The sequence below is a fragment of the Lepidochelys kempii genome, chromosome 7, assembly GCF_965140285.1.
Source record: "Lepidochelys kempii isolate rLepKem1 chromosome 7, rLepKem1.hap1, whole genome shotgun sequence".
NCBI classification, from domain to species: domain Eukaryota; kingdom Metazoa; phylum Chordata; order Testudines; family Cheloniidae; genus Lepidochelys; species Lepidochelys kempii.
Window position 1 is genome coordinate 95949627 of NC_136386.1, and position 17371 is coordinate 95966997.

The 17371-nt window shown below is 39.9% G+C and overlaps 1 protein-coding gene across 1 annotated transcript in view; it reads right to left on the reverse strand.

Annotated features, from left to right (window-relative positions):
- The window catches only part of ADGRA1 (adhesion G protein-coupled receptor A1), a 469964-nt gene that overhangs the window by 5314 nt on the left and 447279 nt on the right, over positions 1–17371 (reverse strand). Inside the window, exon 18 of the mRNA XM_073353951.1 lies at positions 599–694. Coding sequence (XP_073210052.1) covers positions 599–694 — 96 coding nt within the window. The remainder of the gene's footprint in view (positions 1–598; positions 695–17371) is intronic.

Below are 17371 nucleotides of genomic sequence, written 5' to 3' on the forward strand. Positions count from 1 at the left end.
TGTACATGGGGGTGTCCCTTCATCATTGCCCCCTTTTGGGTTTCTCTGATGAGAGTCAGACAGTGAGCATTGTGACTGTTCATTGCACAAGTGGGCAAGAAGTAGGGAAGGTCATGTTGAGCTGTTGAGCCCCACCCTGTGCAAACCCAAGCAGAGCCAATTATAGTCTGGTTGCACTGGTTTGAATAGGAGAATACATGGTAAATCAAACAGTAGTTAGAGGCATAATCAAGATTTTGTTGTTTCTGATTGGCTAGTGTGGTCCTTTTTATACAATACATGCAACAATACATGATTATAGTGAATGTAGAAACAACAGGTCTGATTCTCTTCTCATTTACGCTGGTGTAAATCAAATGTAACTCCATTGATATCAGTGAAATCAAACTGGTATAAAACCGTTGGTAAGTGAGCCAAGCATCAGACCGCAAAGTAAGACAATGATTTTTCACAGCCATTATTCCATGCAGGCAAATATGGAATTTTATCTTAAAGTTTTATGTTTCTGTCCCTTATGAAGGCAGTAACATTTATCAGCATCTGACAGAGACATATTACTTATTTCTGAGAGTATTTTATTACAATGCTATATACTTACTATGGGGCATTGCCTTCAATTCCATAATTATTGATGTTGGTCGCTGCTGTAATCCCACATATAATAAAAGGAACACCTCCACTAATTAGATAAAATCTGTCAAGAGATAACAATTGATATTTTAATTTTCTTGGTTTGCAATTGCTAGAATTTTTTTTAAACAGTTTTTCTTTCTTGATGTTTTGTAAAAAGATAACAATGAACAATATAGCCTGAAACATTAAATATCAGAGACATAAGATCAGAAAATCAAGAAAATAAAATAGTTTTGAAAACCCTGAAAGCCCAGTATGAAGCAATAGCAGAGGGCTAATGTTTGCATTGATCCATTTCAGAATTTCCTCACAATCTCTTGACTTGTAGTTTCAATATGTATAATTACACTCCAAAAAGAACCTCAGTAATGAGAGAAAACAATGAGGAGTCCTTGTGGCACCTTAGAGACTAACAAATTCATTAGGGCATAAGCTTTTGTGGGTTAAAACCCACTTCATCAGATGCATGGAGTGGAAAATACAGTAGGGAGGTATAAATACACAACATATGAAAAGATGGGATTTGCCTTACCAAGTAGGGGATCAGCGCTAACTAGACAATTCAATTAAGCTGGAAGCGGGCTATTCTCAACAGTTGACAAGAAGGGGTGGAAATCACTGTTCTAGTGCTACTGAGGCCAATGTAATCAAGGTGGCCCATTTCAAACAGTTGACAAGAAGGTGTGAGTATCAGCAGGGTGGAATTAGTTTTTGTAGTGACCCATCCACTCACAGTCGTTATTCAGGCCTAATTTGATGATGTCCAGTTTGCAAATTAATTACAACATCTCAAATAATAAGTTATTCCTTCTACTTAAATGTTTTTGCTTTATATACATATATGCACTATAAATTCAGAAAGTACAGCCAGGTCAGCTGTTTATGGTCTATATCCAACGTAAATTTTCTCAGAAGCTTCTGTCCTACAGAGGTTCTGGGGTCACGAAAACTGTTCCTAGCTGACAACTCTGAAATGGAGGAGAAAAAGAGGTGGTCCATTGGGCAAAGCTTGCCCTCCAAACAGGGATGCCTTGCTAACTGTGATGAGGGCCCTTCCCGCTAAGGTCTGGAAATCAAGATGATAAAACCTCTTTCTGCCTACTGCTCCTCACCAGTGAAGGGTGGTGGGACAGCACTCTAACAATTTAATGCCCTAATCCTGCATCTGTATCCATGCGGGCAAACCTCTGAACCCCTGATCCCGACTTCACAAAAATCTAACAAAATATACATTTTAATATCTTTCTTTTGTAACTTGTATGAAAAGAACGGAACACATAATTTCACAGCCATTTAACTGGTTAAACACCACTTTACTTGGATCCAAATTAATTCCAATAAGAGGAATACATACTAATACTATCCTAGTTAAGCCACAGTCATTACCATTCACTATAATTAGGCTAAATTAGATTCCTAGGAGATGTCCTTTGAAGCAGCCATCCTGTTTTATGATGTTCAAATTCAGCAGAGTGTACTGTAATATTATTTTACATTTGCATAGCACCTTCCCTCCAAAGCAAACAGCAAATTATGCATATAATGCAGCACTGAACTGCTGTGACCTCTGAGACAGAGAGCAGCAGCCAACTGGTGCACAGGAGACTGCAGAATAGTTATGGTGGAAAGGAATTTTGTTCAGTGGCCCAAGGAGAAAACTCAAATTTTACTAAAAGAAAAGGAGCACTTGTGGCACCTTAGAGACTAACAAATTTATTTGAGCATAAGCTTTCGTGAGCTACAGCTCACTTCATCGGAAGCATCTGATGAAGTGAGCTGTAGCTCACGAAAGCTTATGCTCAAATAAATTTGTTAGTCTCTAAGGAGCCACAAGTAGTCCTTTTCTTTTTATGAATACAGACTAACATGGCTGCTACTCTGAAACCTGTCAAATTTTACAGACAGTGTTAGGCTTTTTAATATCCACGCAGAGAACTTTAGTTTGTAGAGTGTTGTTTGAAAAATCCATGCAGTAAGCTCTAGTGAACTCACTTTATCTACCTTTAGGATGAAGGGCTGAGATAACCCTGCTTAGCTTTGAACCTGTGGCTGCACGGACACTACACATTTCAAACCAGAGAATCAAGCCCCTCCTGCAGACCCTGTAAGCTCTGTTGTTGCTCTCTGTGTACATCCTCTCTCATTTCCTATTTAAACCAGCTTTTCTCTCCGCTGAAACAATTCCTTTCTCTTCTCTCACCTCTCAATTATGGAAGGCGGTAGAGTTAAATTATAGGAAAGGATATTTTTTCTTCCCTACCCAGTACTTTCTGCTCCTCCAAACAAAAGGGGAACCTCTTACTTATACAACACATTATTGTGTGAGGTTCTGATCTGAGATTAGAATTTGGTCCCTATATTTTCCAAAGCCCTGTTCAAACATTACATAATCTCACAGTTATTGTAAGATAGAGCTTGGGCAGATCGGCGAAACAGAGGTAGAGTGAGTGGAAGTGACTGCCCCAAGATCACTCAGAAGGCTAATCAGAATCAGGGTTTTAATCCAGATTCTTTTGGTTCCCAGACCCAAAGTTAGAGGTCACTTTATAAACAGAAAGATCACACAGCAAAGCTTATAGCACACTTTTTCCTAGGGTTCCAAGCTATAAAAAAAAAGCAAAGAAACCTACCAGAAAATTACCTCGCATATGCCTGAAAAATCTTTCAGCTTTTATACCTTAAGCACATTTCCTTCAAACTTGGTTTAACTAGATCTCAATGAGTGCTAAAGAATAAGCAAAGTCCAGACAAAATCCATTCAGCCATTGCTACTTTATGATTATGCAATCATTTTGTGATCTGGGCAGATAGGACAAACATAATGTAATTAATTTATCTTTTTTACATACACAATTCAAAACTGGATGAATGAAGTTCTCAGAAACGTTTTAAAAAATTGCTCTGGGTAGAGACAAAGCATGAAAAATTTCAGACCAATTTGTCTGAGAAAATTATAAGAAACACAAAAATAAGAATGTACAGATCTATATAGGAAATCACATTTCAATCTTAAGTATAGTAGTCACAAAAATTTCACAATATTACATTCTATAATCTCGCTTTCTATCTAGATACACATTTCTTCTACATTGAATATATACTCTCACACATTGTATATCCTTTAACCTTATAAACACTTCTATTGTACATCTTTGAACACTATAAAATATTAATCTATTTTAGGTTTTCAAAAGAAATATATCATGTCAATATCACACAGGGCACTGTGCTGTGTGCTGGTAATTTTCAGATGCCCTGGAAGCAGTTACCTATACGATGCTCCAGAAATGAGGCAATGTCCAGCCAAATGTCTATCCTGTCGCATTGCTAAAAGTAGGAAAATACATTCTAGAAGTGACATAAGGTGAAGTCAAATGCTTTCAATGCATCCAACGTGCACTGTACTGATATCCATCACAGCACAGTGCCTGCCCTGTCTCATTGCTAATTTTTTTTTAAAAAAATCACAGGCTAGAAATGATACTATGTACAAATGATTCTTCAACTATAGTATCAGGCCTCCTCAGGAATAGGAAATAACTCCCCAGAAAATATACGGCAGAGAAATGAAACTGGGTAGCAGATGGATGGCACAAAGCAAAATGAAGACAAAATATGGAGAAATGGGAGTTAAAGTATAAGAACTAGGTTATACGCACTTTGGAGCAGGATTCTTGTTTATCTGTATAGAGACCATAACACTTGGGTGCTGTAAATATTATATTAATGAACAAACAGTAAGTATCTGAAGATTGAAAAAAGAGGAAGAGGCATTGTTCAGGATGGTCCAGAGGAATATAACTAGTAGTTTAGGAAATTTAGACCATTTTTAATGTGGTCTATGAAATATTAGGAGAGTCTGCCAAGAGAAGAAATGGATGAAGGGTCATTATTTGAGTAATTTAAAATGACTGGACAAAGCACTGGAGGAAATAGTGCTGGGGACAATTTGTTAGGAGACTGGACTGTGTGACATAATAGGTTTTTTTCAATCACTAGTAATTATGCAATATTTCATTATTAAAGGGAGAAAATTTATAAATGCAAGTAATTTCTAAGAAGCAGCCAAGAACAGAATTCACAATGCAAAAGAAAGAAAAAACACAATAATGAATAAAAAAGTGAGGAAAAGGTTGATAACAATTAGTAACACTTAGTACTTATAGAGCACCTTTCATCTCAGGAAATTAAAGTGCTTTATAATATTAATTGATTTAACCTTACAAACCCCCGTGTGGTCGATAAGTATTATTAACCTTGTCATACCGATGAGAAAACTAGCAAAGAGAGATAATGTGGTTTGTCCAAGGTCACACAGAAAGTCTCCCTCAGAACCAGACCTCTTGATTCCCAGTCCTGTGATTTAAACACAAGACTGTCTTTCCACCCTGTTAGAGTAAAATGAAGGGAATGGGTCACAATATGCCACCCAGGAAAGAGTTTCCACATCAAGGAGTTTACAAGAAATGGGATTTGCCTCCCCTTGGAGTGAACAAGGGCATCACCCTTCATTAAACTCAGACATCTCCTGGATCTTAAAAGCAGGACTGAGGATTCACAAGGAGGGCTGGGTGGCTCTGTGCTACTCCTGGGGCTTGTTGATGCCCGGGTGTCCCTGCTCATATCTGGCAATTACTCTCTAAAAGCGTTTGACAGCAGGTAGATGGAACCTGTGTGAGTTAAGCCTGACAGTGTTAATCCTAGCTTCCACTTATATTTTCTTCTTGGATTGCCAGGGAATGTCACAAGCATCAGCTTTTCCCCACCCAAATCAATGGAGCCCAAACATTCAGAATTTTGTCCGGGGCGGTGGAGGGGGTGGGAGTGTGTTCCTCTGAGATCAAAGCATGGAGAGTACTGATCAGGTTCAGCTCCTCTCCCTGCAGCATATTTTCTGCTATTTCAACAGATTTTCAATTACTTTCATCTATACAGCAGGAAAAATCAGGGGCAATATTCTTGCCCAATGACACACACACACACAATCCAGTACAGCACCCAGTTTTGTGGTGTGAACTGCAATTATTCCCCATAAACAAACACACGTCTCTCCATCTCATTCTCGTCTCTTGTTTACTTTCCTATTTTTTTATACCATCAATCTTTTTTCATTCACTTCTTTACAGTTTCCCTTAGCATTTGTTTACTCCCCTAAACTTACCTTATCTCCCTCTAGGTACATATGGGTTTCAGAGCTTGGCTCTGTGTCCTTTGGCTTTTCAGTTTCTAATGACCATCTCCATCTTTGCATACAAGTCACTCAATTTTTTACGGTCCAGTTCTATTTGTGCTTCACTCTCTTTAACTAAGCCTGGCCTAAGCCAGTTTGCACAAAAGGTTTACAGCCAAACCAGTGCCTCCACTTTGAATTTTTATTTCTCCTTTGTTTTACTAACTCTACTTTTTATTTACTGTGTAAACACTGACTCATCACCAGATCTATCTGAAGTGTCTGATCTATGGAATAGATGATGCCATAACAGCTTAGCATTATTTAAAAATGGACAGAGATATGGGCTAACTGTTAAGAGATGGATACATGACATCGGCTTGCCTACACCTCAAACAACAGGTGAAGGTGCTTGCCGTTCAGATCGTGACCTTGTTGGATGCATACAAACTCAGCAGTTGTATCAGCTGCAGGAATGCAGACTGCTAGCTAGAAATAATGCTTCTCATGATTGGGCACTCATTTGACATCTGCATACATTTATTTACTTGAATCATACACTCCTTCCATTTGAAGGAGCACCTATCCTTTGCTCCGGGGGAGACACACACACAAGTTATAAAAATAGACAAATCCTCTAACACCTTTTGTCCAATAATGCATATATATAATAACCCATCAGCTGAAAACATATGTGAGGTCTTTTCAATCTCCCATCAGACTTCCCAGTCCTTTGCAGACACGGAAAATAAATGACCCTTGCAACGTATCCTGCAGTTTGATAAAGGCCAATTGCAGATCTATATGAACCCATGAAAGTCCTGGTTCCATATCTGTGGCCTGGTGAAGATGGAGTTGTGCAGCTGATTAGGAGTTATTTTTCTTATCTTTCCCATTCCCATTCATAAGCGCTCTCTCTGCCTCCACAGGAAAACATCCAGTAACATCAGAGATCAGAGCTAGTTTCACCAACTAGCGTGGCTATTTCATAACTCATGCAAGTTAAAGCTGATAACGTATGCTATCAGCAGTGAAACACACTCGAAGGTAGTAAGATAGAAAAGCCATGCTAGTGGGTGAAACCAGCTCTGATATCCAGGGCCGGCTCTAGGTTTGTTACCGCCCCAAGCAAAAAATTTGCCGCCCCATGCTCAGGTGGGGCTGGGGCTCGCAGGCGGCGCTGGAAGCGGAGGGAGTGATGTCTCCTTCTCCCAGCGCCTGCAGGGGCTTTACCCTTCCCCCGCCCAGCCACGCAGAGAAGCCCCGATATAAGGGGTGGCATAAGGCCGCGCAGCAGCCAGTGCGCAGATGAGGCAGCACAACCCCGGCTCCCCGGCAGGACTCGTCCTCTCCTCGTAGCGGCTGGGCCCTGGCAGCTCAGCATCCCGGGGCTGGGGCTTCCCCTTCCCGCTATGGCTGGGGGCGTGGCGCCCTCGCCCTGTCTAAGTGGCGCAGCTCCGAGAGCACAACTGCCCCCCAAAAAGGGTGGCCAGAATGCCGACCCAAGCACATGCTTGCTTTGCTGGTGCCTAGAGCCGGTCCTGCTGATATCATTGTGGTGTAGGCTAATGTGTGGGGTTTGGAGTGGGAATGATGCATGTGCACATGCACACAGGAAATGGCTTCACACACACACACACACAGACAGGAAATGGCTTGAGACTCAAAGAAAACTACAGAGAAGAAATAAGGGTTTTATAGCTAAAAACTGATTTTGACACACTGTTTATTTATGTAATATTTTAGAATTGTTTTACAGGGAATTTAATCCAGGGGCAATTCCACACACAAAGGCAATTGCCAAGCAATGTCTTCAGCAGTCCCTGAGGAATGCTTTTTCATATTTGCACATTGTTGTTAGCACTGGGCCACGTCCTTGCCATCAGTCTGAGTCAGGGCCTGAAAAAACCACCAGGCACAGAAACGATAAAAACGCCCACACTCCTGTTTCGGAGTGCACATATTTTGCACACACTGCACATATTTTGAAGTCATTTTTATATGCACTTGGAGCTATAGATAGGCACATTTTAGGAATATAAAAACAACAGTGAAACACTGATGTCTTCCTTCCTTTCACTCTCTCCACCCTCCAAAAATGTGTATTTTTGTGAAGAGTGACAGGATGGGTGAGGTCATACCTTTTATCGGAACAACTTCAGAGAAAAAAATGTTGAAAACACCTGTTCTAAGGGACCATTCAAGGTAGAGTGGCACTTAACACATCTGCAGCCATAGGCCAAAAAAGAGGGGGTTAGTGGGTTACAGATTGTTGTAATAAGCCAGAAATTAGTGTCTCTGTTCAGTCTATGATTTTTAGTGTCCAGCAGAATTATGAATTTAAGTTCCCAGACGTGTCTTTTGAAAGGGTAGTGCAAGTTTCCTTCCCCTGTTTTTTCAATCCTTGTCCCCTGTAATCATTTTCCATCTGCACTTTGTGGTTCATCACTCCTGGTTAAGGTGGTGGGCCTTTAGTTCTGAGCAACCGTATGGCCGCCTGTCCCAGTATCTGCAATAGATATACACCTTCTGATTTCTACATCAAATGAGGCAGGTCTCCTACAAACAACCTCCTCCTTCAGTACAAATCCCTCACTCCTATTCCTGAATCACCTATTAACTTGAATGGTTAAAGTCTAGCAAAGTTATAAGCAACTGAAAACAGTTATAAGCAACAGGAAGGATGAGGCAACATTAACTACAGATTAGCTCTGCCTATCATACCTATCTTTATGGCAGGAAAGGGGTTAACTCAGGGCCCATTACAGTACAGATAGAAACCTAAGGCATATAAAAGCTAAGGGAAAGGTTATACAAGGATAAGAAGTTGTCTCTCCTTCAAAATTGAGGCAAGAAGAAAGTGGAAAACTGAAAACTGATATTGAGAGTCATCAGATTTTGGTGTGTGACAAAGCCACACACTTTTGCTTCACTGTCATTGAGAATCATCCAAACTACACTCAGTTATAAAGGAACAAGTGCTAGGTGAATATTTTAGCTTAATATATACAGATTCTTTAGGTATTCATTTCACTTCAAAAATACATTTTTCTTTCCAGTACTGATAAGCCAGAGTTGCGTCAGCTTGCTGGAAAAATTTTAGTATTCATTTGAATGAGGCTCCTAAATGACAGAAGTTATACTGCTGTTAGGTAATAAAATGCTGTAAAATAATTGATTAGAATGTTCCGAGGTTTCAAAATCCTTGAGGGAAAAAAAAGAAGCTAATACCCCTAAGCTTGTCCGAGTTTTCTGAGTAAACCTACCACCTATATTCTGTTCTATCAAGCTAGCAAGATTTCTGTGCTGACAAGTTCTTTTTTATATTTTCAAACAGAATAAACAACATCTTACCACCACAACATTTTTAATGACAATAGTATTTCACAACTGCAGACCAAAGATATGGAGAACAGAATGAATCTAAACTGCAGAGCATTAGGTTCACTCTTGCCAGTGCAGGGAGGCATAATTTCAAATGCATCTCCCTACACTAGTTTGGGGAATTCACTTTAGGGAGTGCACCTTTAGCTTCTGCCATTGGCCCTCCCAGTGTAAGTGGCCTGATGTGCTGAATCCACACATACCCAGCCTCCCTGTTTAAGCTCCGTGCCGCATAGAGGGTCTGCTATGGCTTTTTGCAGGTGGAAAGGAATTTATAGGCACCTAATATAGCAGTAAACTGCCGTTGTCTCAATAGCTTTTCTATTGCCAGTGCTCCACAGCAGAGTTTGAGCCAGCAGAGGGAATCAGGCCCAGAAAATTTGTTCACAAGAATAGCATTAAATGAATAACTCCAAACATCTTAAAGAAAATAAAAATCGGGAGGAAAAGATATAGAAGAAGTTGCACTTGCACATAAGGGACTCAATTACTTCTTGGAGACAGTGAAACTGCACTGCCCCAGAAGGGTGCCAGGAGGTTCCTTTCCTGGAGCTTCCAGGAATGCAGAGGCTTTCTTGCTACTAGGGCCCTTTGTGGGGGTAAGACTTACATGCTACAATCCCATAGTGAAAGTCAGCTTTGTTGGCCCGTGCACAGGGAGGGCAAAGTCATAGCCCTGCCTCTTCCCCAGCCCCTTACGGGCTCTATGAGTCCCCACACTGCCCAAAACACAAAGGCTAAAGCAGATCCTAAGAATGAGGACTGCAACCTATTTGGTCCTTATAGGGACCATGTAAGTGGGGAAAGCTCTCCTCTTGTAAGGGTCAGGCAGAATCTGGCCCAGAATGAGGGTAGCAACTGTAGAGATTTCCACTCACGCTTAATGAATAATAATTAAATAGCAAAAATGAGTAAAGAACTAGTCATGCTGAAATAATCAAATAAAATATTTCTACAGCCTATTTGTGATCTGTAAAATAAAAGGAAAGTAAATGCACAAAAATCATATCTTTTTAAGCAAAGGAAAAAAATAAAGGAATGCAAAATGAGGATTCAAATTACAGAGAAAAAATGATTGTGTTAATCCTTTGAGAAGAATTATATAATGTAAATAAATACCTTTTTCTCCCAAAATATTCACATTTGATCCTTACCCCACCCCACCCACATGCATTTTCACTGTCATTTTCTCCTGAGGAATCATAAAAAGCTTGTCAATACCGTTTAAAATGTTAATTTCTAGTAGTAAAATGGCTGATACTCTTGTCGTAAGCAATTCATTGCTTCCTCCTTCTTCCGGGCATTTGACTACATCAGTGTAGAGCTGTTATCTAAAATTCTATTGCAGCTCCAGCCTGCTGAATCAAATACAACTGCATTACCAAGCATCACAGAATACACCTTTCGAAAGTCAATTACCATCAAGATGTCCTTCTGCCTTTCAGTGAGGAGAAAAGAATCATTAACCTATCAACCCTCATCTAGGCAACAAATTCTGATAAGTGCCTATTTATGACAATGCCATTTTATATCATACAAAGCTGAATGGAAAATAAAGCATACACAGATAATAATAATAAGTTCTATGACCTTATATTCTGCTATATTTAATACATGGTTCACATTATATTAGTATCCATGTTTTATAGCTGTCAGTAGAATCAGCTTGCATTTTAAATAGACAATATAGATTTATTTGGTTCTGCTCAATGTAAATTGCATTGTCTGCCAAAGGAACCAAATCAAACTATCACCAAAGGGAAATGCATTGTACTTTTGATCAAGTATGCAAGCCCTTGTCAGTGGTTCCCAGTTTGTGTTCCCCTACAACTGAAATATGAAATAGTAGTTTTTAAAAGTAATTTTCTCTAATCCTTTATGTCACCAGGGGACCTTCAGTGTAGTTCCCTGATTAGTACTAAAGTTTATCTCCCATGCTTCAGAGCTATTGGTTTATTTTGGCCATTAAATAACATTTAGTTTATTTGGCAGAATTCTCTCTCCTGTAGGAATTCTCTTATTTAAAATGGAATAGTCAGGCTAATGATTTGTAATCTATGCACACATCTTAAAACATCTTTCCCCACTTGTATAAGAAGCAGCATTTTTACAACTCTCTCTGCAGTATTTTATTCACTGTTGGAGATTTTTCCTTACAATATGAAAGATGGCACCATAGATTTAACCTATTGTATTAAAAATAAATATCCTGACAATAATTACACCATGAGTTATACCACAAACTTAAGACTCCATTATTTGAATCATGGATTTCAAAGAAAATGTGTGGAACTGTTCATTTTCCATGACAAAAATGTAAAGTCTCTGAGAAACAAACAAAATGTAACTTTCTGCCACTTTTCTCTTACTACACATGCATAGAGGGAAGCCGGAGAGACCTGGAAGTGACTGAGCAAGCAATCTAATTGAGTTACAGACTTTACTGGTGGAGCCAGATGGTCTATTCTTAGGCTCCCTCAGTGGAGCCTATAAATTAGAACTCTGAAAATGGCAGAGGAAGAATGGAAGACAACACACAGGATGCTCAGGAGATAGGAGACCCGCTTCTATGCTATTCCCTTCTCTGAAGTTCATGAGTCTTCTTTTCCCTCCTCTCTTACTGCAATCAATAGTCTACCCTGAAGGGCAGGCTCCTTGTTCCAGCAGCCAGAGAGAATTAAATCACTGATGAGAAGTGGGAGAGTGGAAAATATCTCAAATAATTCAGAGAAAGGAGACCTGACTTTCCATCCTCACCTGCTATCAGTGTTCCAACTCTCAAAATTTGATTGCAAGTCTTGCGACATTTAATGTTTTTCTTAACCCCAGTTCTTGAAGTCAGATGATTATGTGAGAATCTCAGTGTTATTAAAAAATTAAAAGTTTTCAACACTCCTGGTTGTGAAGAAAAGCTGGAAAATGGGAACCCTAGTGGCTCAAAAACCAGAAGACAAATCAAAGGAACCTCAAATTTAGTATTTTGAAATCTCATGATTTTGGGGCAAAGTCATGATTCCGAGTAGCAATATTGCCTATCGGAAAAATACTATTAGGCAAGTACCAGCTCCAACAAGCTGAGAAGCACCTTGGAAATTATTTTTATCTTTTTCAGGTACCAAAACATTTTTAGCACCTTATGAAGCCTTGTTTGATTGATACTGGCCAATAAAACAATGTAAATTAGGAAATTTAATGTTGCCCAAAGAAACTTGCCATTTTCTCCATAAAAAATGGGCCATTTAAAATGAAAACAAAAAACTACAATCCTACACATACTGTATGTAAAATCAGCTGAAATGCATCAGCTGGCTTCCTTTGAATAATGGTCAACAAATGGTAAATATTATGGAGATTAAGCTGTCACAACTATTTTAAAATGATCTGCTCTCTGACCATAATGTAAAATATTTTTGAGCTATCCGGCACTATATATTCCTATTTTCCAACCAAGCTGTATATTATGAAGTCAAATTTAAAGTGAAATGGTATATTTTGTCACTTTTACTGGATTTGTTGTGCATATCATAAGCATATCTATGAATGAAGGCTTTTTTATACACCAGACAAAATAGATGATTATATTATATGTGCATGTATATGGAGAGACTTCCAGAAGGTTAAAACATACCTACTATTTCTGTGGGCATAATTCACAAGATACTAAGAAACAAATCTTTAAAATATTCCTAAAGCATAGTTGCTACATCATCAAAATTAAACACAGTTAGTATGTCACGCTACTGCATCTTTTTTCTACAATTATATTCTAATCACAATTTACTCTTTCCTCCCATCTATGTAGGTATTCAGATGTATTTTCAACTTCATGAATCTAAAAATCTAATCACTCACAGCTACAGCAAGATGTATCCTCAGGCCAAGTGAGAGAACAGCACTGTTTAAGACAGGAAGTAAACCAAACAAATAAAAATATCATCATTGTATTGAGTCTAGTTGGTCTAATTGAGAAATTCAGTCACAAACCCAGAAGGCAATTCAAAATTGAAGAGCCTTTATAGAAATGCTCCATGGATATCATCAAAACCCCAGCTGTTGAAGCTTACTAGCTGTCAGCTTCTGTCATGGACAAAGTCAGCCTGCACTTTACAGAACAGATGAAACATTCTCCTGAAAAGAGTGGCTGAATATGTGAAAGAAATAAGAGATGATAAATTCTTCTAAAGTCCACCATACAGAAAGCTATCTCGACGCCTATCACTTTAGGTTGCCTATCACTTCCCATTCTAAATATATTTCCAGTCTGTTTGGAAGGGCTCTAATGCTTCTATGGTTAGCAGTAGGAACTTGAAATTTGGCAGGGGGTAGTCTTGGGGGTGCGAGGATCAAAAAAGTGCCCACTTGAAACACCGAGGACATGATTTTCAGAGGTGCTGAGCACTAAAAACTCCAGATGAAGTCAGTAAGAAGCACCTCTGAAAAATAAGGTCCCAGCTGCCTCAACTCGGCCACCTAATCATTGAGGCACTCAAAATTAGTGAAAAATTTGGTCTAAATAACTTGCCGAAGGCCACATGATGCCATAGAAAATAATTACTCTTATCAAGGTATCTTTAGACTCAAATGTGGAAATGTGCCATATTTCTTCAGTTTTATTTCCCCCTTCTCCTTTCTACTCTCCATTTTAATCTGTCCACTAATATTGGCTGAGCAAACATCTGAAGCTCAGGACTGAAATAAGAGAACAGAGTATCTTGTGTGAGGAATTTCCTTACAGTATATGAAGGCTGGAAGTTCAAAAATCTTTGATGGAACAATTCTCTGTAAGAAAATGCAATTTCCTCTAACCATTTCATGAGGACATGTTAATTTAAACAACATTTTTGATGGGAAAGTCAAAATGTTTTCTTTAGACTTTCTTGTTTCATTTCAATAATGTTTAAATATTTCATTCAAATAATGTTAAAACCATTCATTTTGTATCAACTTCTATATAACATTGATTTTATTATATTATACACACCTTGCATTTAATATACAGTACATATTTTTTTCTAATATAGTGTTTTGATATTATTGGAACAAAATGTTTAGAGTTTCTGAATTGAAATTTTTCAAAATTTCTGTACCACAGGACATTTTGAAATTTCAACCTTTTGGTTTGATTTGGAAAAAACAAACTTTGAAATGTCAAAGTCTTCTGTGGAACAGAAATTCCATTTTCTAACCAGCCCTAATTGGAAGATACGGAGATATCTGAAGTGGGAGGTCCAGATATGAAATGCTACTTGTGACTAGATATATAAAGCTTTCAGAGTAGCAGCTGTGTTAATCTGTATCCGCAAAAAGAAAAGGAGGACTTGTGGCACCTTAGAGACTAACCAATTTATTTGAGCATAAGCTTTTGTGAGCTACAGCTCACTTCATCAGATGCATTCAGTGGAAAATACAGTGGGGAGATTTATATACACAGAGAACATGAAACAATGGGTGTTACCATACACACTGTAACAAGAGTGATCAGGCAAAGTAAGCTATTACCAGCAGGAGAGCCGGGGGGGGGACCTTTTGTAGTGATAATCAAGGTGGGCCATTTCCAGCAGTTGACAAGAACATCTGAGGAACTGTGGGGGTTGTGGGAGGGGGAATAAATATGGGGAAATAGTTTTACTTTGTCTAATGACCCTTCCACTCCCAGTCTTTATTCAAGCCTAAGTTAATTGTATCCAGTTTGCAAATTAATTCCAATTCAGCAGTCTCTCCTTGGAGTCTGTTTTTGAAGATTTTTTGTTGAAGAATTGCCACTTTTAGGTCTGTAATTGAAGAGATTGAAGTGTTCTCCGACTGGTTTTTGAATGTTATAATTCTTGATGTCTGATTTGTGTCCATTTATTCTTTTATGTAGAGACTGTCCAGTTTGGCCAATGTATATGGAAGAAGGGCATTGCTGGCACATGATGGCATATATCACATTGGTAGATGCACAGGTGAACGAGCCTCTGATAGCGTGGCTGATGTGATTAGGCCCTATGATGGTGTCCCTGAATGGATATGTGGGCACAGTTGGCAACAGGCTTTGTTGCAAGGATAGGTTCCTGGGTTAGTGGTTCTGTTGTGTGGTGTGTGGTTGTTGGTGAGTATTTGCTTCAGGTTGGGGGGCTGTCTGTAGGCAAGGACTGGCCTGTCTCCCAAGATCTGTGAGAGTGATGGGTCGTCATTCAGGATAGGTTGTAGATCCTTGATGATGAGTTGGAGAGGTTTTAGTTGGGGGCTGAAGGTGATGGCTAGTGGCGTTCTGTTATTTTCTTTTTTGGGCCTGTCCTGTAGTAGGTAACTTCTGGGTACTCTTCTGGCTCTGTCAATCTGTTTCTTCACTTCAGCAGGTGGGTACTGTAGTTGTAAGAACGCTTGATAGAGATCTTGTAGGTGTTTGTCTCTGTCTGAGGGGTTGGAGCAAATGCGGTTGTATCGTAGAGCTTGGCTGTAGACGATGCATCGTGTGGTGTGGTCTGGATGAAAGCTGGAGGCATGTAGGTAGGCCTAGCGGTCAGTAGGTTTCCGGTATAGGGTGGTGTTTATGTGACCATCGCTTATTAGCACTGTAGTGTCCAGGAAGTAGATCTCTTGTGTGGACTGGTCCAGGCTGAGGTTGATGGTGGGATGGAAATTGTTGAAATCATGGTGGAATTCTTTTCCATGGGTTCAGATGATGAAGATGTCATCAGTGTAGCGCAAGTAGAGTAGGGGCATTAGGGGACGAGCGCTGAGGAAGTGTTGTTCTAAGTCAGCCATAAAAATGTTGGAATACTGTGGGGCCATGTGGGTACCCATAGCAGTGCCGCTGATTTGAAGGTATACATTATCCCCAAATGTGAAGTAGTTATGGGTGAGGACAAAGTCAGAAAGTTCAGCCACCAGGTTTGCTGTGACATTATCGGGGATACTGTTCCTGACGGCTTGTAGTCCATCTTTGTGTGGAATGTTAGCGTAGAGGGCTTCTACATCCATAGTGGCCAGGAAGATCACCGATGGATTGTAGTTTCCTCAGGAAGTCAGTGGTGTCTCGAAGATAGCTGGGAGTGCTGGTAGAGTAGGGCCTGAGGAGGAAGATCAGCGGCACTGGTATGGGTACCTGCATGGCCTCACAGTATGCCAACATTTTTATGGCTGACTTAGAACAACACTTCCTCAGCTCTTGTCCCCTAATGCCCCTACTCTACTTGCGCTATATTGACAACATCTTCATCATCTGGACCCATGGAAAAGAAGCCCTTGAGGAATTCCACCATGATTTCAACAATTTCCATCCCACCATCAACCTCAGCCTGGTCCAGTCCACACAAGAGATCCACTTCCTGGACACTACAGTGCTAATAAACAATGGTCACATGAACACCACCCTATACCAGAAACCTACTGAGGGCTATTCCTACCTACCTGCCTCCAGCTTTCATCCTGACCACACCACACGATCCATCGTCTACAGCCAAGCTCTGCGATACAACCGCATTTGCTTCAACCCCTCAGACAGAGACAAACACCTACAAGATCTCTATCAAGCATTCTTACAACTACAATACTCACCTGCGGAAGTGAAGAAACAGATTGATAGAGCCAGAAGAGTTCCCAGAAGTCACCTACTACAGGACAGGCCTAACAAAGAAAATAACAGAATGCCACTAGCTGTCATCTTCAGCCCCCAACTAAAACCCCTCCAATGCATTATTAAGGATCTACAACCTATCCTAAAGGATGACCCAACACTCTCACAAATCCTGGGAGACAGGCCAGTCCTTGCCTACAGACAGCCCCCCAACCTGAAGCAAATACTCACCAGCAACCACATACCACACAACAGAACCACTAACCCAGGAACCTATCCTTGCAACAAAGCCCATTGCCAACTGTGCCCACATATCTATTCAGGGACACCATCTCAGGGCCTAATAACATCAGCCACACTATCAAAGGGTCGTTCACCTGCACATCCACCAATGTTATATATGCCATCATGTGCCAGCAATGCCCCTCTGCCATGTACATTGGTCAAACTGGACAGTCTCTACGTAAAAGAATAAATGGACACAAATCAGATGTCAAGAATTATAACATTCATAAACCAGTCGGAGAACACTTCAATCTCTCTGGTCACGCGATTACAGACATGAAAGTTGCAATTCAACAAAAAAACTTCAAATCCAGACTCCAGCGAGAAACTGTTGAATT